We start from the raw sequence: 20,775 nt of genomic DNA, 5'->3' as shown, positions 1-20,775 counted from the left end.
GCGCTGTGCAGGGTGCTGCAGGCTGGACCAGAGCTGAGGCAGGAAGTGACTGGCGTGCAGTGCTTCCTGGGGGCCTCAGGCAGCCAGAAGCCCCTCCTACCTCCCTCCCCTGCCCGCTGGGCCCGTGAGGCCCCGTGTTGTGATGCTGCTGAACTCCCGGCCCGAGGCTCTCAGGCCACTGCTTGCACCACCCCGGCCACCAGCCCTCCCTGGCGCTCCCATAAGGCCCTGCCCCTGTTTTCTGTGTGCTCCATTGTCTTCAGCGTTCCCCCGTCTCTGCAACCTGCCCAAGGTCATCCTGGGGCTCAGGTGAGATCTGAATCACCAGTCAGCGAGCTGCAGCCACGGGCCAGATGCAGCTGAGCACCACTGAGTTACATTTCAGCGGATACAGCCGCCCTCCCCGAGTGACGTCTGGGGATGGCTGTTCTGCCGTAGCAGCAGCGTCGAGTGATGGACAGGACCTGGCCAACCCGCAGAGCCAAGAACGTTGACTCTCCCCTCAACAAGACTTTGGCTGGCCCCTGCTCTAAAGGCAGCCCACCCTCCAGGAATGGGGCCTCCTGGGTCAGGAAGGAGGAGAGGCTTGCGTGAGGCAAGGTCAAGAGCAGGTGCGCTGCGGGCAGAGGTCAAGCCAGGCCTCCCAGAGGAGGTGCCAGGGCAGCAAGGCTGGAAATGGACGTCGGGGGTCAGTGCTGGCCGCGTGCAGGGCGGCGGCGGTACTGCTGCCCAGGGCCACAGCCTGCAGGCCGCTCCAGGCGAGCGGGGCCAGACACAGGAAGACTTCTGTGTCTGCACAGCCTGCTCCATGGGGACTGGATCTCACTGTCGGCTTTGCCCACACAGGACTTCGGTGAGGACAACTCCCTGTACATCACCAAGGTGACCACCATCCACATGGGCAATTACACCTGCCACGCCGCCGGCCACGAGGAGCTGTTCCAGACCCACGTCCTGCAGGTGAATGGTCAGTAAATGGCGCCACGCGTGTCGTCCCCTTCATGCTGCGTCCCCTCCCCCGTCCTCTGCCCTGCAGAGCACTCAGGGTGCCTGGCTGAGCAGCCGTGGGCTCTGGAGCCGAGAGTTTGAAACTCGCTGCTCCTCCTCCAGGAGCCAGTGAGCCACACCCTGTGCCGTGGGGAGGCCGGCAGTGTTCCCCTCCCCCAGGGGCTCAGCTCAGACAGAAGCGGAGCAGGTCTGGGGCTCCGTTCTGATTGGATGAGCCCCGTGTTGCCCGCACGCCTAGCACCTGGGCAAATGGCTACAGCTGCAGCAGCTGCACCAACCCGGGCTTTCCAAGCCCTGAGCAGGCTGGTGCGGGCTGAGCAGACCTTCCGTCAGTGTTCTGTGGGAGCGTTTCTGCGTGGGGTCACTCACCCGGGCTCCCCCTGCTCTGAGGAGTGCTTCTGGACCCAGAGCCGGCACCGTGACCTCCACATCACACCACTGGCCATGGCAGCTGGCCGCTGCAGCCAGCAGAACACACAGTTCAGTCTCCCCACAGTTCCCCAGCAGGTCAGCACAGGGAAGCGAGTCTCATCCAGCCAAACCCAGCAGGGCTGAGCCGGTGTCGGGGCGTGAGGGAGTGGTGTGGAAGCCGCCAGGTCCCGCCTACAGCAGTTGCTGGGACATCGGGAGGTTCACCTTGCTTACCTCGGGGATTCGGGGTGGGAGCCACTGAAGGGACGCCGTGTGAGCTCACCTCGCCTCTGCATCTACCTGACAGGACGTTTAGGCTTCAGCATAGTCATTCCTGCCACAGCCCCATCTGACTGTTTGTTTTTTAAAACTTTATTTGAAAATCAGAATGATAAAGATCTTCCATCCATTGATTCACTCCCAGAATGCCCACAGCAGCCAGGACTAGCCTGAAGCCAGGAGCCAGGAACTGCATCCAAGTCTCCCACGTGGGTTGCAGAGACCCAAGTACTTGGGACGTCATTGGCTCCCTCTCAGGGACATGAGCAAGTAGCCAGAGCTCGAACCTGGCACTCAGACATGGGATGCGGGTGTTCAAAGCTGTAGCTTAACCCTCTGGGCCACAGCACCCGCCCCTTAGTGCTGCTCCTGCGCTGGGATTGAGGCCTGGGGGCTTCCTGGCTGCACGTGTTGGCCTCTGATGAAGTTCGTGGAGTCCCTGAGAGGCAGGCCAAGTGTCCTTCATTATAACCCTAGTGGGTGAACCGGCGGCTGGGGTTGGAGCCAGGGGCTCCCTCAGCAGGGCTGTCCGAGCTGGAGCATGGCTGCACGGGGTGATGAGAGGGGACGCCTGAGGTCCTCAGGCGAGTTGGGAACATGAGCTCGCCGACCCTGCATGGCCTTCAGGGCAGCCCCGCTCACCCTGCCCCCCTCACACTGCCCTCGCAGCCTGTTTCGGGGATCCCCCTGCCCAGAACCTCAGACCTCGCAGGTGAGCAAACCTGTAGATGCCTTGGGCTGCTGGGAGAATGCTGTGGTCTCAAATTGTTCAATACCCAGAGTGTTTAGTCCACAGTGCCGGGCTATCCCCGGACCCCAGGTTTTTGAGACTGAGCTCTTAGTATGGATGGAGCCTGTGTTGTACTCCCAGCACCCCTGGAGCGAAGCCGTCAACACGCTGTGGTGTTCTGGGCATCAGTAAAGAACAGGTGGGAGGCGGGGCGCTCAGCTGGCAGGGGGGGTTCTGTCTGAGGCTCTACAGCTGCCTCGCCCCCCACCAGCCCAGCCATTGCTCAGGCTTAGCCAGAGAGGGTACTCTTGGCCCTAGGTGTCTAAACAAAGAGCAAAACCTTGTCGCTGAAATCCCGGCAGGCCACTGGAGACCCATTTCCTGGTTGTCAAGAGATGTCTGCAGCAAGTAGGAGGGAGTGCGTTGGGACCAGCGGGTGTGACGACCAGGTTTCTGCCTCTTGGCTCTGTCGCCACGACTCTGGCTGGGCTCTCGGGTGGCTGCATCCCAGGAGCCCACGAGGGCCTGGGACTGGGCTGACTCCCAGACACTTGGGCATGGTGTCTGGATTCATCCTAAGGTGGGCTGTTGTCACCTCCTAAGGACAAGAGGACATTGCTGCTGGCCTGGGAACGCGACAGGAGGCTTTCAAAGCATGGCAGAAGTGGAATTTGCTGAGCTGGACTTGAAAGGAGTAAAGTGGGATCAGTGTGGGAAGATGTTGTAAATTGATCACAGTAATAACACTGTGTGCATCCTAGGCAGCAGCCCTGCTGTGTGGACAGGAAACCAGGCTCAGATTAAATGGTTTTCCCAGAGGCAGGGCCGGCTGTTCCACAGTAGGCTCGGTGCAGACCCCCACCCCCACCCCCACCCCCGGCAACAGCTCTGATGAAGGTTGAAGACGTGAACTCAGCCACAGAGGCCTGGGCTCACATCCTCATGAGGGGCTGGTGCTGCCTTGTCTCTAGCCATCTGAGACCTACAGGCCTGCGGAGTTAGAAAGTGCTTGGCAAACACCTACAGAAGTTGGTAGGTACAGGTGGTCAGAGTTGCTGGCCCCCCAGAGAGCTTCCAGCCCATTATACAGATGGGAACATCAAGACCTAGAAAAAAATGCCAAGAGTAAGAGTCGAGGCTGCTTCCCCTCGGAGCTGCCCGGCTCCCTGGCAGCAGGGCGAGGACCCCATATACAGGCTGCGCTGTCCTGCAGGATTTCGCTATCCGTGACTGTGTCCTGCCCTGCCGGCCAGGGGAGAATCCTTGCAGGTCACTACTTCCTCTCAAAGCCTCGGTGTAACTTGCCCAAAGCCCAGGCTGCCCAGTGAGCCACACACACTGACATGATTTATAGCTTTGTGCAAACTCCCTCATTGCTTTCATAGGAAGAAGCAAGATCTTCAGACATAAATGATGAATTCATTAAATTAAAAACACCCTTGACCTCCCCACAGCTGAGACAAGTAGCAATTCTCTCCCAAAGCACAACAATCATCTCCCGGATCTGCTTATTACCCCAGCCTGGCAATTTCTGATGGTACGACTTACTTACGGACATACTTGGGCTGCCTTTCAGCTTGGCAGTGACAGATGTTGGCCAGAGAAAACGGGCTTTTGTGTTAGGTATTCAAATGTTTTCGCTGGAAGGTTTCACACACTTAAAAGACAATGAATATATTTACCCAGGATATATTAATTTCCAATTATATTTAGTGTGCAGATGAACAGAAAATGAGAAGGGATGATCAGGGCCCACGGAAACAGCTGAGTCTCTGTCATGTTGCTGGTGGGGAGCTGTGCTGTGCACCTGTTTCACAGGACCCCATGGAGGCCCTTCCATGCCCAGAGTTCTTGTCCACCCATCCCTGTCTGGTAGAAGGCTGGCTCCAAGGCTCTGGGGCTGAGGGGAGCCACAGCTTCCACCAGCAGGGACCAGCACAGGGCCAGGTGCTCCCACAGGGCCTGGGCCTCTTTGACCCCAACTGTTGGACTCACAGCCTCGTCACCCAGCAAGGGGCCAGTCTAGTCCTGGGGCAGTGAGCCAACTACCACGCAGCTGCGAGCTAAATCAAAACTGGCTTCTGGTCTCCCCAGAGCAGTCAGCTCAGGGAAAGGTGGGCCTGCAGGCAACGCTCCATGCTGCCTCGGGTTTCATCTTCTGCGGCACAGGACAGTGAGCTGGGAGGACCCAGGGACCCCCTCGTCCTGCTCCCCCATTGCCCAGGACTCTGCAGGGCCCTTTGGGTGCTGCTGGCCTGGCTGCGCACCTTCAGTGTCGCCCGGCGAAAGGTGCTCAGGAACAGCTCTAAGATGTACTTGAGAGCCACCGTGGACAGAGAAGGAGCTCTCCATTCGGTGGTCCACTCTCCAAATGGCTGCAACAGCGCGGGCTGGGCCAGGCCAAAGCCAGGAGGCGAGAGGTGCTTCTGGTCTCCCACATGGATGCAGGGGCCCAAGTACGTGGGTCATCCTCTGCGGCTTTCTCAGGTGCCTCAGCCGGGAGCCGGATGAGTCGAGCCCTGAGATGAGAGGCCGGGAGCTCCCAGGGCTGGCCTAAATGAAAGCTGGCTGCTGAACCCCTCCGGAGTGCTGGGCAGGCGCTGGGCATCAGAGAGCCGGTGGGAGGGAGGGGCTTGAGCGCTGATGGAAACTTCCTGTGTCAGAGCAGATGCTACATAGGAGACTGAGCGCAAGCACCGAGAAAGGACGTCCGCAGGCCAGGAACTCCGGTTCAGAGCTGGAGCGATGAGACAGAACCAGCAGGGGCTGGGCAGAAGGGCCGCGAGGAGGGGTCATGGGCCATGTTGGATGCTGTGGGCCACCCGGGAGAGGAGGTCGTCGGTCAAGGTCAGCACGTGGTGGTGGCCGAGATATGGAGCAGTTCAGATGGAGCAGCGGACACAGCATCACTAGGGCGGTAGACAGAGGTGCCAGCCGCCAAGTGTGGGCAGTCCTTCCAGGTGCTTCCAAGGAGCAGAGTGGGGTACAGCTGGCCCAAGAAGAGGGGCCTCTCATTTTTAATTCTAGATAGAAGAAAAAGGTGTCTTATTGGACCAATAGGATCCATCTGCATAAAAGGGGATGTTGATGCGGGGCTGAGAGAGGTGTTGAGCCGCATCCAGGCAGCTGGGCATGAGCAGTGGGTGGAAGAATGAGCCAGGGCGTGGAGACTGGAAACCGGACAGTTTTCTGGCAAAATGGACATGAGGGTCGCACATCCCATCACGGAGTGAGGAATGAGGGGCCCCACTCAAGGCCGCGGGAAAAGCAGGGTCCTCGGAGAGCCCTGGCCTTCCAGGGGGAAGGGAGGGGCAAGGGCCACTCAGAACGGGTAAGAGACCTGGGAGGTTTTGCTGAGGATGGAACGTGAGTTCTGGAAGGCACAGTGAAGGAACCCCTAGGAGGTGGCTCGGAGGCCTTGGCGTCCTGGGGCCTGGCAGAGGACAGAGGTCGTGGGGACAGTGTTCCTCAGGATCCCCCAGTTGGCTGGGTCAAGACCAGGGGGAGATGGGGCATTAGAGACGGAGCAGGCGGAGGCCCGAGGCTTCAGTCCTGCTGGTGCAGGGATGGAGAGGAGGGGGAAGCTGTGTGGCCACCACCCCTCTGCTCCTGTGGCTTCTGCTCCAAGAGACTTGGAGGCTGTGTCAAAGCCCCTGCCAGCGGGGACTCTGGGCATTCCTGGGAGCCTGTTAGGAAGATGGGAATTCCCAGCCTCAGCCTGGCCTGTGACCTCAGACGCTGTGGGGGCCGGCCCCTGCCCTACCAAGCCCTGCAGGGGACTCAGAGGCCCGCTTGGCCAGGAGTCTGCTGTCTCCCTTCAAAGGTCACAGCTAGTATGCCCCTGGGGAGGAGACTTCTCGCAAGCCATTCTTTGAGTCCCTGGCTCCTGGGACAAAGCCCCCCAACAGCAAAAGGGCCAGCACCACAGGCATCAGGAATGTCAGTCCTTGCTGTGGGCAGAGGAAGGAGTGGAGCCTGCTCTCTGTTCTCAAGAGTTTCCTGGGTCCCTGTCCCCAGAACCCCCTCGGGAAGTGGCCGTCAGTCCCGAGGTTGAATTGACAGAGCTTTGCAACACTGATCACGCTGGCTGGTGCGGCACCTGGTGGGCACTCCTAAGCCTGCCCCCTCCCTGCTTTGCCGAGTTCGGCATTGCAGCACTTTGTAATGTCTACTGTAATGGCAGTCAGCTTCTCGGTTTTCAACACTGCCTTGATGGCACGTTGTTTTCTTCTGGATAAATTGAGAATTGTTTCGTTGAGCCCTGACCAACTGACGTTAATTAGACTAAATATATTTGGTTCAAATTGGAGTATGTTGGTTCTTATCCATGGTAGATCTCATCAGAGAAGGTCTCCTTCCAGCTGCTCCTGTCTTTAGTTAAGTTGCTAGTGAGGCTCTGCAGTTTTGTTCGCTTGGGCCCACTCTGCTTTCGTGTGGCCATTGCTGGGATGGTAGCACGCAGCGACGGTGTGCTCTGGGCCTGCCCCGTGGGCTGTGCTCTCATTAATCCTTACCACGTCGGGTTTGCTACCTAGAGAACACCCACAGCAAACAGCCTTCTCCATCTCGCTCATCTTTGCGTTTCTCATTAGTTGCCCCCCGTTGATGAAGTCTAGCAGAACCTGGCCGCCTCTCTTCCTTTTTCTTTTTCCTTTGTTCCTTACCTGCTGTTTGTCCGCTCTGAGAAGCATGCTGCCACTTCTTCTTTCCGTAGAGAGAGTCTTCATGGCAGGGAGAAAATATCATTCCACTCCTGCTTTATGGAAGCTTTTGCCCCAAGAAATGGATTTTGGATTTTTTTTCAAAGGCCCTTTCCGTGTCTAGCAGGAGGATTAAGTGGTTTTTCTCTTTGCCTGTAACTTTGCCTATAACTAATTATAGACTTCCTAATAGCTAGCCATTGAGACGTAGTACACTTGGTCACAGTGGATTCGCTTTGTTAATACTGCACTGAGGGGCCGGCGCCGTGGCTCAGTAGGCGCCGGCACCTGGGTTCTAGTCCCAGTCGGGGCGCCGGATTCTGTTCCCGGTTGCCCCTCTTCCAGGCCAGCTCTCTGCTGTGGCCAGGGAGTGCAGTGGAGGATGGCCCAAGTGCTTGGGCCCTGTACCCCATGGGAGACCAGGAGAAGCACCTGGCTCCTGCCTTCGGATCAGTGCGGTGCGCCTGCCTCAGCTCTCGGGGCTTTGGTGTCCTGCTTACACCAGCTTGGTCATGAAATCTGGAACACCTCTGTGCTCCACTCCAGCACAGCACACGCGCACACACACATACACACACACACACACCCTTCAGCGTGCAGAGAAGCTCTCCAATAAAACTAACCAGACAGACTGGCTTTGGGGTTGGCAGCACTTTACATTGTTAAAATAATCTCTTCTCAAGTTGGTGTTGATACTTTAAAGTTTGTTTTTAAATGATCTGGTCGTTGAGATTTGTGCATTACTCATTACTGAATGACTATAGTATTTCTTTTTTTAATTTTATCTGTTAATTCTTTTTTTCCATTGATCAAATCTTCCAAAAGCCTAGGTGTTTTATTCAAGGTTTTTAAAGTCTGCTGTTAGATTCACTTATCAGTTACACTGCTATTTGCCTTTCTAATTAATTCCTCTTTTTTAAAAGTGTGAAAGGCGGAGAAAGCAAGCTTCCATCCACTGGTTCACAACAGCTGGGACAGGGCCGGGATGAAGCCAGGAACCTGGAACCTCATCCGGGTCTCCCGCATGGGTGGCAGGGATCCCAAGTACTTGAGCCATCTTCTGCTGCTTTCCCAGATGCAATAGCAGGGAGCTGTTTGGAAGCAGTGTGGCCGGGAGTCAAGCCAACAGTCCAGCATGGGATGCAGGAGGCAGCCTAGCCCACTGTGCAGTCATGCCCGTCTCATGCAAGAGTTTCTGCCCCTATCTATCTGCCCACCCCCACCCCCACCTTACTTGAGGTTACTTTGCGCTTGTTAGACAGGCGCATGAAAATCAGAGTGGTGGGCAGGAGAGCAGGGGCTCAGGCTGGCCGGCGCCTGGCCTCCCGTTGCTGCGTCGCCTTCCCGGCCCTGTCCTGGCCCCCAGGACACTCCCACTTCTGCTGACACTGGTTCAGCATGAACCCCATTCTTGCCTCTGCCAGATGCTGGGTGTGAGGAAGCTGCTTTCCTCTTTGAACTAAGGGGATCGGAGAAGGGAGACACACGGTATGTTCTAAGCCATCTTCCAGAAAAGCGTCCGCCAGGCCCTTCTTCCTCCCACACCCCCAGCCAGGACCCTGCCCGAGAGCCTGGAACACAGAGAAACTGGGGGACGACTCTGGCGTGCGCTGTGCCTGGGTCCCTGTGCAGGTGCCGTAGGAAACCCGGAGCTCGTGATCCTGGGACAGCTCCGGCCGTGAGGGTGCAGTGGTTTCTTTGCCTTTTTTCATTTGGCTTTCACGTCTGCTCCTGGCTTTGCCCCAGAAGTCAGCCAAGGGAAGACTGAAGCTCGGAATGCGCTGAGGAGATTGTTAGCGTGCGCTGAAGAATTTTGGTGGAAATTGGAGAGTCCACTTCTGCCCTCGGTCTATCCACGCACAGGTCACTGGCGTTTGGCCTTGCTCTGGCCCTGGGCTCCTCTACCTAAATGTCAGTTCGTTCTGTGCGCTGATCCCAAGGATGATCTGTGCTTCCCTAAGGTCCTGGGACTCTTAATTGGACAACAGAGGTTTTAAGATAACCCTGGGAAAATGCACAAGGGTGCCCTAGCTGTTCATGGAAAATACACACTCTTCATCACGTTTTTCCATGAACTTCTTGAAGCACCCTTGGAAATGTGCACTTCCTGAAGAATCCATTTCCCCTCTTTCCAAAGGGGGTGTGATGCTTTTGTTTAATACCCAGGTGTGTAAGCTGCCACCGATCCTCTTCTAGGAAGTCCGTGGATATGGCGCGTGGATGAGTAAAAGCCCGCTGAGAATGACCCAAGCACGCACAATCACACACACACACACACACACACCCCACCCCCCGGGGCGCAGAGCCAGGGCCAGGAGGGAGGAGCTGCGGTGAAGGGCCAGTGCGCTGTGCAGGGGACAGAGCCTTCCTCGCTTGGACTCACCTGGCAGATGGGCCAGGTCGCTCAGACCCTCCGACCCTGGTTGGACTGCCAGCACCCCTGGCTGAGTCCGCCCACCCGTTAGGGGTTGGAAATGCGGAGGCTTCCAGAGGGGGCGCCGGTGGGTGCTCGGGGCACTTACTCTGTGAAGCTTCCTCTACAAGAAGTTAGGGCCTGCCCGGTGGTTTTCTGTGAGAGGGATCACACAGCTGACCCTGATCTGTTCAGAAACACTTCTGCGGCCGCTGCTCTGTACACGCAGCATCAGAACAGCCACACGCCTGAGAGCTCCCGGACAAAGCCGTGACTCGCATGGCACAGAGCCTGGTGTGCTTACTGCCCGCGAGGCGGCTCACAGCCCGCGCGTTAGCGCTTGCACCGTGGGAGAGGCTAGAGGATCGCTGTGAACCAGCCAGCGGTTCACATCCCCAGGGCCGCCTCCCGGCCCCGCCCTTCAGGAGCAGGGGCTCTGGGTGGGGCCCGAAGCCAGTGGGGGCCTTCTCTTAGCACGCTCCTTCTCACCCGCAGTGCCGCCGGTCATCCGCGTCTATCCCGAGACCCAAGCCCAGGAGCCCGGGGTGGCCGCCAGCCTGCGATGCCACGCAGAGGGCATCCCCATGCCCAGAATCACTTGGCTGAAAAACGGCATGGATGTCTCGGCCCAGCTGTCCAAGCAGCTCTCGCTTTTAGGTAAGAACCGGCCTTGCTTCCCGGGGGCAGTTCCCCTCCGGTTCCCACCGGCCCCTCCCCCAGGAATGGAAACAAGAATGCTGCTTCAGCCTAAGTCAGGTGTATCCTCAGGTCAGATACACCGCAGGTCTTCCCGTTCGCTCCGAGATCTGGGCTTCCCGAGGGCGCTGGTCTGCCCGTTCCCACCCCCTCCCCGCCCAGCGCGTTTCAGGGGAGCACAGTTTCAGGAGTGTGTCTTATGTCTCCCACGCTTAGTGGTCCCATGAAGGGAATGGGGAGGAGGTAGAGGGTGGTTTCCAACCAGGCAGGACCCCCTGAGCCCTGTGCTTCCTGCAGCCAATGGGAGCGAACTCCACATTGGCAGCGTTCGGTATGAGGACACGGGGGCGTACACCTGCATTGCCAAGAACGAGGTGGGTGTGGACGAAGACATCTCCTCGCTCTTCATCGAAGACTCGGCCAGGAAGACCCGTGAGTCCACTCTTGCCTTAGGTTCCCCCTCCCCCTGCCCCACCGCTGGGGCTGTTGGGAGGCCAGGGAGGGCACTGGGTAATGAGGGTCTGGTAGACCCTGTGTGCTCCGGGCATACAGATGGGCGCAGAGGGCACCCAGCGGTCAGGAAACCATCCCCAGAACCTGGACAGTTCTGGAAATCCCTGGACAGCAGACAGAACTGAGGTCCAGAAGGAAACTCAGGTACCCCAGCCCTGCTCCTGCTTCCTGCTTAACCACCCAAGGGCACTTGAGACAGCCTGTGAGAAATGGAATGGAAAAATGTTTCTCTTGGTGCCCAAAACTCTGAAATGCATGCACAGTTTTTCTTCACACATTTTCTGTGAACTTCATACAGCGTTTGATATTCTGCAAGGTTTCAGACCTCTACTGGGGCCCAGGAACATATCCCCTGCGGATCAGGGGGTCCTGCGCATGCACACCACCGGGAGAGTGGTCACCTGATCCCAAGCAGTAGCTCACCAAGCATGCTCTCCCTGAGAGCTGCTACTCCCCAGGTGGGCAGGCCAGTGTGGCTTCGTGGCCACAGGGGTTGGTCTCCGTCTCCTTCCCTTGGTCATAGACTCCAGCTGAAATTGTGTCATCAAAGGAGATAATCAGAAGCGTTTATTTCACTTGGCCCTCCCTGGAGAATCCCAGTCAAAAACCCATTCTGGCTGTGTTCCAGGAAATCTGGGCGAGACCTCGCTCCCTCCCCCGTCACCCACAGTGTGTGGCGAACGCCATGAGCTTCTGTAACGTGGGGACCTAGTGGCACAGATTGACTTAGGACCTGAGGGGTCCCGAGACCAAGCAGCATTTGTGCGTGCCCGGGGTCCCCAGAGCCTGTGGCTGGGCAGTGAGTGGTGCCCGCTCTGTGAGCGATGAACTGGGTCCTCGTGTGCTCACGACGGATCACTGCATGATCTGACATTGCTTTCCTCTTCTCTCCTCCTCCAATCTCCCTCCTGCTCCCTTAATTCCCTGCTGCCGTGGACGGCCGCCGCAGTGGCCAACATTCTGTGGCGAGAGGAAGGTAGAGGACCGAATTGCTCTGTGTTTTGTGCCTGTGTTCATGTGCTGGGGCTCCCTGGTGGGCTGTCTCTGGGTGAGCTGCTGTCCACTTCTGCAGGCACCAGACCACCCTCACCAGCAGGGCCCAGGCTCCAAATCAGGTGGGAGGTCAGAATCACGCGCATGGACTCAGAGGTACAGCCTGTCCAGAGCGGGCGTAATGGCGGCCGAGATACGTCCAGTTTCCATCAGAAGCCGCTCAGAGCACGTGCGGGTGTGCCCGGTCACATCTGGATCTCATGCTTTTTCTGAGAAGTTGATGTTGGCATTGGGTTTAGTGTTTGGCTTAATGTAGATCTCCGCTAGATAGTAGCTGTACCGTAAGTGAGCGCTGGTCAAGGAAATGTTGATGATTTCTATCAGTGTGTATTTTTCAGTGCATATAGATCTTTCAAAAATTTATCCAACAAACCTTAAGATACTAGGTTGAGTCATATGAAACTGTCATTGTACCTCAGAAGTGGTCTAGCCTTGACAGTTCTACATGGTTCAAAAATAGCGTGCATGCGAGGTACGGAGGGAGTGAGCCACTCGCTGCTGGGTGGCACAGGGTCCTCATCCTGCACCTGTCCCTCTGGTCCCAGGCCAGGTCACTTCAGGATTCCTTAGGCTCCCACGCAGTGGGCAAAATTCGGGTATGGGAAGCAGTGGAAGGCACCGTGTGTTAGCATCAAGCACAGCCTCCCTCTCTTGGGAAACAAGGCTGTTTCCTGTGTGGGAGCCCCGCTGTGTGGTGTGACCTGCAGCTGTGGGGTCCCGCTCACCCACACAAGACCCTGGCACAGCTGCACCAGATTGGCCAGGGCGGCTGCCAGCAGGTTCCATCCCATGAGGGGCAGCTCCGTGCTTGCAGCCTTCACACCAGAAACTCGAGACCTAGTGACAGGGACCACAGGAGCCCAAAGGAAGGGGCCCGTGGGCCTCAGGACACACTGGCACCTCACTGGGAGAAAGGAGACCAGAGCACCAAGCCGCAACAGTTTCTGACTGTGTGTTGAGCCTCACGGGGCAGGGTCCACTGCGTGCAGGGCCCCGTGTGCAGCCTGAGAGTCGCCTGCTGCTACAAACCCCGTGTGGACTCTGTTAGGCCTTCAATCTTTTGTTAAGATTTAATTTGGAGGCAAGGTTACAGAGAAAAGGAGAGACAGAGAGAGGGGGGTCTTCCATCTGCTGGTTGACTCCCCAGGTGACTGCAACAGCTGCAGGTGGGCTGATATGAGCCAGGAGCTTTCTCCGGGCCTCCCACGTGGGTACAAGGCCCAAACACTTGGGCCATCAGCAGGGAGCTGGATTGGAAGAGGAGCAGCTGGGACACAAACTGGTGCCCATACAGGATGCCGGTGTCACAGGCTGAGGCTTAGCCTACTCTGCCATAGCACCAGCCCCAGAGCTTTCAATCTTAGGTTGGTTCTTCCTGCTTATGGTTTCCTGAGAAGCCCCTTAAAGGGGCCGTTCCGGGGGCCTGTGCCAAGCAGGTGAAAGCAACAGCAGGTGAGAGCACTTGTAGGCAGCCAGCGTCTGCCTGGCACCCCAGGGTTCCCCAGGGCGGCATGTGGGCTCTCCCCTGGCATCAGCAGCTTCCGAGGAGCTGCTACCAGTACCAAGAGCTCTGCGGCCCAGAGCTGCTTTGAGCAAGACGCTGCAGCCCACTAGGTCGGATCACGGGCGCCTCCCACAGTAGCCTTCCTCTCACCAAGGGCCACCGGCTCAAAAACCCCCTACGGGCCGGCGCCATGGCTCACTAGGCTAATCCTCCGCCTGCGGCGCCAGCACACTGGGTTCTAGTCCCGGTCGGGGCGCCGGATTCTGTCCCGGTTGCCCCTCTTCCAGGCCAGCTCTCTGCTGTGGCCAGGGAGTGCAGTGGAGGATGGCCCAAGTGCTTGGGCCCTGCACCCCATGGGAGACCAGGAGAAGCACCTGGCTCCTGCCATCGGATCAGCACGGTGCGCCGGCCACAGCGGCCATTGGAGGGTGAACCAACGGCAAAAGGAAGACCTTTCTCTCTGTCTCTCTCTCACTGTCCACTCTGCCTGTCAAAAAAAATAAAACAAGAAAAGAAAACCCCCTGCAGAGCACTGCAAGGAAGCAACCTCCCAGCTCACTGTTTTCTGGCTCCTCACAGAGGCGTGTGCATAGTCAGCTGCCCCAGAACACAGGGCTTGTCCCTGTGCAGGACAGAGTTTGCTGTGCACAGTCAACCTCTGCATGTGACTCAGCCACCCACAGATGGAAACAGCTGAGGAGAAAGGGGTACATGGACAGGCTTTACCACCTGTCATTTGCCGTAACCAATACAGCACAGCAACTGTTGACACTCGTGCATTGCATTAGGTGTCATTAGTAACCCAGAGATGATTTAGTTAGAGGAAAATGTGTGTGCCATGCAAGCCTTGTACCACTCATTCTAGGGCCTTGAGAATCTGCAGATTTGGGTATGCATAGGCTTTCTACTACTGTAAGAAAGGGTTTGAGAAAATCCGTAGGAAATGGAATTAAAAGGTCAGTTTGTTTTGATGCAAAGACTTGGAAATCCAGTGCATAAGAAGGGTTTTCCAAAAGGTCATGAGACAAATGTATTGTGAAAAAAACTATGCATGGATCTCAAAACTGGGGGCATCAGAATAAACCTATTGTAATTCCACTTCCCTTGAACTCTTTCGAGTACCCTCCTAAGCAAGCTTCTTGGGTTTTATAGACATCTTGATGTTGTAGCTTTAAAGAAACAAACAGAGGGAGAGGAAGGGAGAACTCGGACCTGATTCATCTTTGTGTCACTGTCCCCTCTTCACGGAGAGACAGCAGGTGGCGGCCAGAGGCAGGGCTCAGGGTCCAACCCAGCTCTGGCACAAAGGCAGGTAGCCTGAGCCAGGCCCCAGTCAATTTAGATGAAGAAGGCTGCATTTGGTCTACAAGGCCCCCTTTCCCTAGACAGCCGCAGCCACAGAAATGGATGGGGCAGAAGTGGGCACAAGTGGCTGGAGGGAGGTGCCGACAGGCCAGGGCCAAGCTGGCCTATTCCTAGGAGTGGCCTTGTGTGGTCAGAAGTCAGAGCCTCGGCTGTTGGGGCGCGGTCTGGTCTGTGGGACCTGATGTGAAGACGTTCCTCTCAGAACGGCACCAAAGGACTGTGGGAACTAAGGGAGAGACCAGCCCTGGAGGCCTTGGGGCTGCTGTGTGTGAGTGCCTGGGACTGCAGGGCGGAGCTATGCTTGATGAATTTTGAGGCACCTGCTCCCCGTGCCCTTGAACGCCATCAGGCCTCCTGCTGCCCCACCTGGCCCCGCCAAGGCCAGGTGATGCACTGGGTCCCTGCAGCACAGGTTTCCACGTCGCTGGTTCCGTGCATGTTCTGTGTTGTACATGACCTTGTCTACAGCGAGGCCCCTGGGAGGGGTGTGACCACGCTGTGTTCCCTCCAGGCCTCAGCGTGGGGAACATGTTCTACGTCTTCTCCGATGACGGCATCGTGGTGGTCCACCCTGTGGACTGCGAGGTCCAGCGGCACCTCAAACCCACCGAGAAGATCTTCATGGACTTGGTAAGTTTCTGTGGCCCAGGCAGCCTCAACATCACACACAGACAGGATCCTGAAAGGGAGTCCTCAACCCTGTATGCCGCGGGATCGCTTAATTCTGCTTGCTCTTTGGGGTCTCGTATTTTTCACAGCGAAGAGAGGGATGGAGGCTGAGAACTTAACCCTCACCTCCTTCACTCAGCAGCCACTCACGTGTGCTGAGCCCTCAGACGGGCCAGGGTGTGGAGGTGGGTTCCCACGCAAAGGCCGAAGGTCCCATTGCAGGCAGAGCGGGAGACCCAGCATTCCTACCTCCTGGCCCAGGCCTCTCTTCCCCGTGGGATACTCTGAGCTTGGGACTGTGGCACTGAACCCCAGAGGTCATCTGACCCTCCACGTGGCTCCCCCTTGGGGGTGCACACCACGTGTCCTCGGGGACCGTGAGGGGCAGGGCCCAGCGCATCCCGCCACGGGCGTGTTGCAGGCTGCCGTGCATCCCCGGCTGTCGCTCTTCTTCCCTGTGTGGATTAGGCGCCTTCATGGGAATGAATGAATGATTAGAAGTGTTGCTTCTTAGGAGTTTTCCTTCCATGTAGGAGCCCTGACACCAGTTACAAACAGTGGTCCCAGGTAATTTCTTGCTGTTAAATAATTGCACTGTCACCTTGGCACTAATCTACCATCTGTTTGCAATACTAACCAATAGCTTGGCAAAGAGCTCTCAGATGGTAACGAGTGTGCAGTTTTCCTGGCTAAGAGGCTAAATGGGACACAGTGAAACAGGGCCTGAAGGTGTCTCAGCACAACTCCACGGTGTGAGCCCCAGGATCGGGCAGACCCCGAATCAGAGCCCGCCTCCCTCACGCAGGAGGATAAGTGATGTTGGAAAAGTGAGCTAACCCTCTGAGCCTCAGCTTCTCCTGTTCCACAACAGGACTAGCTGGGGAAGAGGGGTGGGGCCCGTTTGCAAACTACTGCCTCGTCTAGGCCGTGGACGTAGAGGTTTAGGAGAGGGGTCCAGGATCCCTTCCTGACGACTCCATGGGGAGAAGCTGCAGTCACAGTTGGCACTCATGCTTTGGATGTGGCCAACCCGATGGTGCTGGGGACCAGGAGTCGGGGACAGCTGGGTGTGATGGCTGTGAGAGAGCAGGGGCGGAGCTGGAGGAGGTCTGAGCTGCAGACCCAGGCCTGGGGTCCAGCAGACTGTGAGTGCTGGGGACCACCCACAGGTGGGAGGAAGGGGTTCTGGAGATTCACGGCTGTCTCTGTCCCCCACAGGAAGAAATCTGCCCCCAAGTGGCAGGAGAGGGCACGGCGCCGTGCCAGTGGGCGTCAGCAGTGAACGTCCGGAACCGCTACATCTACGCGGCGCAGCCGGCGCTGGGCAGAGTCCTCGTGCTGGATGTCCACGCCCAGAAAGTGCTGCAGGTACCCCCGGGCCCCGCCCCCACGCCCCACTTGAGCTGGTGGTCAGGGAAGAGGGAGAGGCGCTGGCTGACTGCTCCCGCACGGCTCTGTACCGGTGCAGACCCTAGAGCTGCGAGGCTGGTCGGGGACGCAGCCCCCAAGTCTGTCTTCAGGGGCTGCAGGTAGGATGAGGAGCCACTGGGGAGGCGACAGGGGCTCTGCAGGTCTGTAGTTGACCCTCACTCCAGAGGCCAGAGTCGGAGCTCGTGGTGCCAGGCAGGAGGCAATCGGAGAAGGTGGCGCTTGCAGGGACGCTGAGTGGGCCGTGGCACGTGTGTGTTAAGGAGCCCGAGACCTGCCCTTGGGATGTGGTACCCCCAAGTCACAGAGCAGCCGGCAGGAACAGGATGAGGACAGGGAACCCGAGCCTGCTAGACTGGATCGGAGTTAAAGGGCAGCAGAGGGAGAGAGAAGGTGGCCCACGGGGCGGGGGGGAGTCCGGCTGCAAAGGTGATAGCTGGCAGTCAGGAGGAGGGGCCGTGACAGCGCATGTATGCTGATGTGATGATTCCCAGGATTCCCTTCTCCGCTGCCAGGAGGCCGTGGTCTCCGCCTGCCTTAGACAGACACATTGTTTCATTGTATCGGGAGGAAAGAGGTGATCATTACCTGAGACTGTCCTGCTTGCTTTATTTGCTCAGTGAAATGAGAATTAGCACAGAATCTGGCAAGTTGAATGTGAGGCTGACTTGGCAGCCCGCGGGAGGGATCTGCGGGTGACAGTGGGAACCACGCGAGGCCGGGGACTGGCAGTGCGTCCAGGCGCAGGGCGAGGCCGAGCGGTCCTGGTGCGAGCCCATCGCGTGAAGTTGTCCCAGCAAATAGGACAGATTTTTCTTTTCACCAACTCCAGCCAGAGAACATACTCCGAACAGGTTGAATCCTTTGAAGTTTACTGATGCTTGCCTTAGACTGCGCCTGTGACAGTCTGGCGCGTGGTGCACATGCATGTTAAAGGGGCGTGCAATCTGACACGGGAGGTGGCAGGTTCTGCACACACGCAGAGATGTCAGATCGCCTCACGCACCGAGTGACGGTTTGGGTCTGCCTAGCAACGCTGCTCAGAGGCGTTGAAGTCTTCCACAGTTACTCAGAAGTCATCTGTGTTTCCAAACTTCTGTCTCCTGCTCCTTTAAGGCAATAACGCATTCTGCGTAGACTGCTTTATTCCTGGGAAGTGCGCCTCTACCGAGGCTTCTGCCAGGTGTTCTCCTGGTATAATTTTCCCTTCCTTGCTCTGACCTTTAACTCCATGTAGCTTTATCCAAACACTTAAATTTGAGTTGTATCTGACACCTTAGTATTTTTATTTGACCTACCTGTTTATGTTGCTTTTTCTTTCTGCTTTCTTTTGGATTTATTCAATTTATACATACTCCCTTACGGAAGATCGCTTCTCTGTATTTTAAACACGACAGAGAACACAGCTTGCATCCATGGATCAGTGCAGTCTCCTATAAATTGCTACCTCACTTCTCAGTCATGCCGGAACCTGTGCCCACTCCAACTCTTCACCTTCCTCTTGCCTTTGGTTTTACTGTGGTAGTGAATTTGGATTCTCCGTATAATTTAACCACTTAAGATATTACTATGACAAGGTAATACTAATTGATATTTACCTTTTCCATTTTTCTGAATTCTGGGAACATTTTTTAACACTTTTATTTGAAAGGCAGAGTTACACAGAGAGAGAAGGAGAGGCAGAGAGAGGTGTTCCATTTGCTGGTTCACTCTCCAGATGGTCACAATGGCCAGAGCTGCTTCTGGGTCTCCCACGTGGGTGCAGGGGCCCAAGGACTTGGGCCATCGCCTGTTGCTTTCCCAGGTCATAGCAGAGAGCTGGATGGGAAGTGGAGCAGCCAGGTCTTGAACCAGCACCCATATGGGATGCTGGCACTGCAGGCAGCGGCTTTACCCACTAAGCCACAGCACCGGCCCCCTTAACACTTTTTTTAGTAATACAGTGTTTTTATTTCTGAAGGCTGTCTTCTCATGGGATGTAATTACAGATGGCTTCATCTTCGTAGGTAGGCCAACTGCCAGTCTCACCGTTGCTCTTGTGAAAGTACCGCGTCCATTTTTTTTTTCTGTCACCTTTTCACATTTTCCGTTTGGTGTTCAGCAGCTGAACAGGAGCACGCCTGGGTATGGTGTTCTTTGTGTTCGTTCTGGTTTGGGGTTTGCAGAGGCTCTGAAAGACATGGATCGGCATCTTTAATCACAAGGATAATTTTTCAGCCATCATTTCTTCAATCAATCCACTACCTTTTTTCTCTTTAAAAGTGAGATCTTCCAGCTTGATCCTCTTCCGTGTGTTCTATCTCTCTGTTAATCCTGTCTTCTGTTGTGTCTAATAGAGGTTCAACAAAAACCTATTTATTGAGTTTATTTCAGGTACTTCACTTCTGAAACTTACACTCCATTCCCTCTACTATATGTAAATTCTTTTTATGAACCACGGGTGGATCTGTTGCCATTGTCTTTCTGATGTTAGTTTCGGTCTTATCATCTGCCTCTTGAAATCCCTACTATTCTTGAATGGCCAGCAGTCTATACACAGAGACGTAATGGCTGTGATCCACCAGAGAGGGCACCCTTCCCCTGCTCGGCCTAGAGTAGGGAGCCAATCACGTTCGTCTCACCTGGGCCCAAGTGGGGCTTCTGTGAGGTTCCCTGTGCCTCCAATTCAGCCCTAATCCTGAGGCTTTTAACTGAGGTCCTGGTGTGTTCCCCTGGGTGTCCCCTGCGTCTCTGCCTGACTGTAGCTTTCTCCTTCAGCACAGTGAGAGCGTGTTAAAATCTGTTGAGAGTCTAAGAGGTTTTTGGTAAAGTTCTCAGAGCCTGCTGCTCCACACCCTCTCGGAATGAGAATCCAGAACCCAGGAGGAGAGACAGTGGCCGCATGCAAGCTGCAGGGAGCTGGGCTGTGAAGAGGGCAGACTCGGGCGGGGCTAGAGAGAGCGTGCAGGTGAAGAAGCTGTATAGGAAGCAAGTGCGGGGCTGGGCCGGCAGCTCTCGGCAGAGGAGGACAGCGTCGGGGCTGACGTCTTCCCTTCGTGGGCGCCTTCGAGGAAACCAGAGGCAGCCGCTGCTCGAGGCTTCGGGGCACAGGAGCCTTCATTAGAGCAAGAAAGCAAGGGCAGCCTCGCAGCAGGGAGCAAGAGTGGGCACAGGCAAGGGTCAGCGCGTCTTCTCAGTGAGGTCACTGACAGACGGGTACATGCTAGAGCTATGTAGGAGCCAGGGCACTGGATGAGCTCACCCGTCCCAGGGCAGAATTCAGGATGAAGGGGAGAAGCCCAGAGAATAGTTACCCACGGGCACTGGCCCAGAGATGCCGAGAGGAGGACCAGCCAGGGAGATGCACTGAAAGGTGCGATAGGGGCGGACAGAGGGTGGCGGAGGTGAGAGGAGGACAAGGTGCCGAAAACCCGCTCTCTGCTGAGCGGACAACTCCGAGCCTCACGTGCAGGCCTCTGCGCAGCTGCTCTGGGCCCTTTAACACATGCAAGCAAAGAAGTCTTTAAAGGGATCACATTCATGACAAGCACGTTTGTGTTTCTGGGGACAAAGCCACACAGCAGGCCGCGATCCTGGGTTCCCACGCAGCAGCGTTGACTCCCAGGGTGGGTCACCATGAAATGCAATCCCATCAGCGTCCCAACAGTGATGACAACTTGTCACTACTGTTTTTCAAGTCCATAGGTGTGGACCCTCTGCCGACGAAGCTGGTGTACGACAAGTCACATGACCAGGTGTGGGTGCTGAGCCGGGGAGACACACACAAGTCCCAGCCGAGCCTCCAGGTATGTGGAACACGCGGAGCCTGATATCCAGCCCCCCATAAAAGGCCCTCTCCCTAAGAGGTTATGGTCTCGCATCCGCCTGGGTGGTGAATGACAGGCACCCAAAGAAAGTCCATGAGGCTCAAGAACACAGTAGGACACGGCCGCCAGCGATACCACCACCACCACCACCACCCCCCCCCGGGCAAGCAGCGGATGGAGGCTAGCTGGTCGTGAGGGAT

General features: G+C 56.6%; 1 protein-coding gene and 1 long non-coding RNA gene across 5 annotated transcripts in view; one reads left to right on the top strand and one right to left on the bottom strand.

The window, feature by feature from the left end:
* FSTL4 (follistatin like 4) overlaps window positions 1–20,775 on the top strand; it is a 360,281-nt gene that overhangs the window by 326,615 nt on the left and 12,891 nt on the right. For 2 of the 3 annotated variants that reach the window (XM_051844201.3, XM_051844205.3), the window contains 7 exons: window positions 847–967; window positions 10,037–10,198; window positions 10,535–10,669; window positions 11,700–11,726; window positions 15,184–15,302; window positions 16,560–16,709; window positions 20,447–20,554. In XM_051844201.3, coding sequence (XP_051700161.3) covers window positions 847–967; window positions 10,037–10,198; window positions 10,535–10,669; window positions 11,700–11,726; window positions 15,184–15,302; window positions 16,560–16,709; window positions 20,447–20,554 — 822 coding nt within the window. The remainder of the gene's footprint in view (window positions 1–846; window positions 968–10,036; window positions 10,199–10,534; window positions 10,670–11,699; window positions 11,727–15,183; window positions 15,303–16,559; window positions 16,710–20,446; window positions 20,555–20,775) is intronic. The other variant, XM_051844203.3, reaches the window with a different exon arrangement.
* Window positions 18,759–20,775, bottom strand: part of LOC138850147 (uncharacterized) — a 62,140-nt gene continuing 60,123 nt past the window's right edge. For both annotated transcript variants that reach the window (XR_016236095.1, XR_016236094.1), the window contains exon 3: window positions 18,759–18,939. This is a non-coding gene — a long non-coding RNA (uncharacterized LOC138850147). The remainder of the gene's footprint in view (window positions 18,940–20,775) is intronic.

The sequence above is a fragment of the Oryctolagus cuniculus genome, chromosome 6 (assembly GCF_051225735.1).
Source record: "Oryctolagus cuniculus isolate XC-2025 breed Fujian yellow rabbit chromosome 6, ASM5122573v1, whole genome shotgun sequence".
Lineage (NCBI taxonomy): Eukaryota > Metazoa > Chordata > Mammalia > Lagomorpha > Leporidae > Oryctolagus > Oryctolagus cuniculus.
The sequence above is the reverse complement of the archived record's forward strand: the minus strand, read 5'-3'. Positions and strand labels throughout refer to the sequence as shown.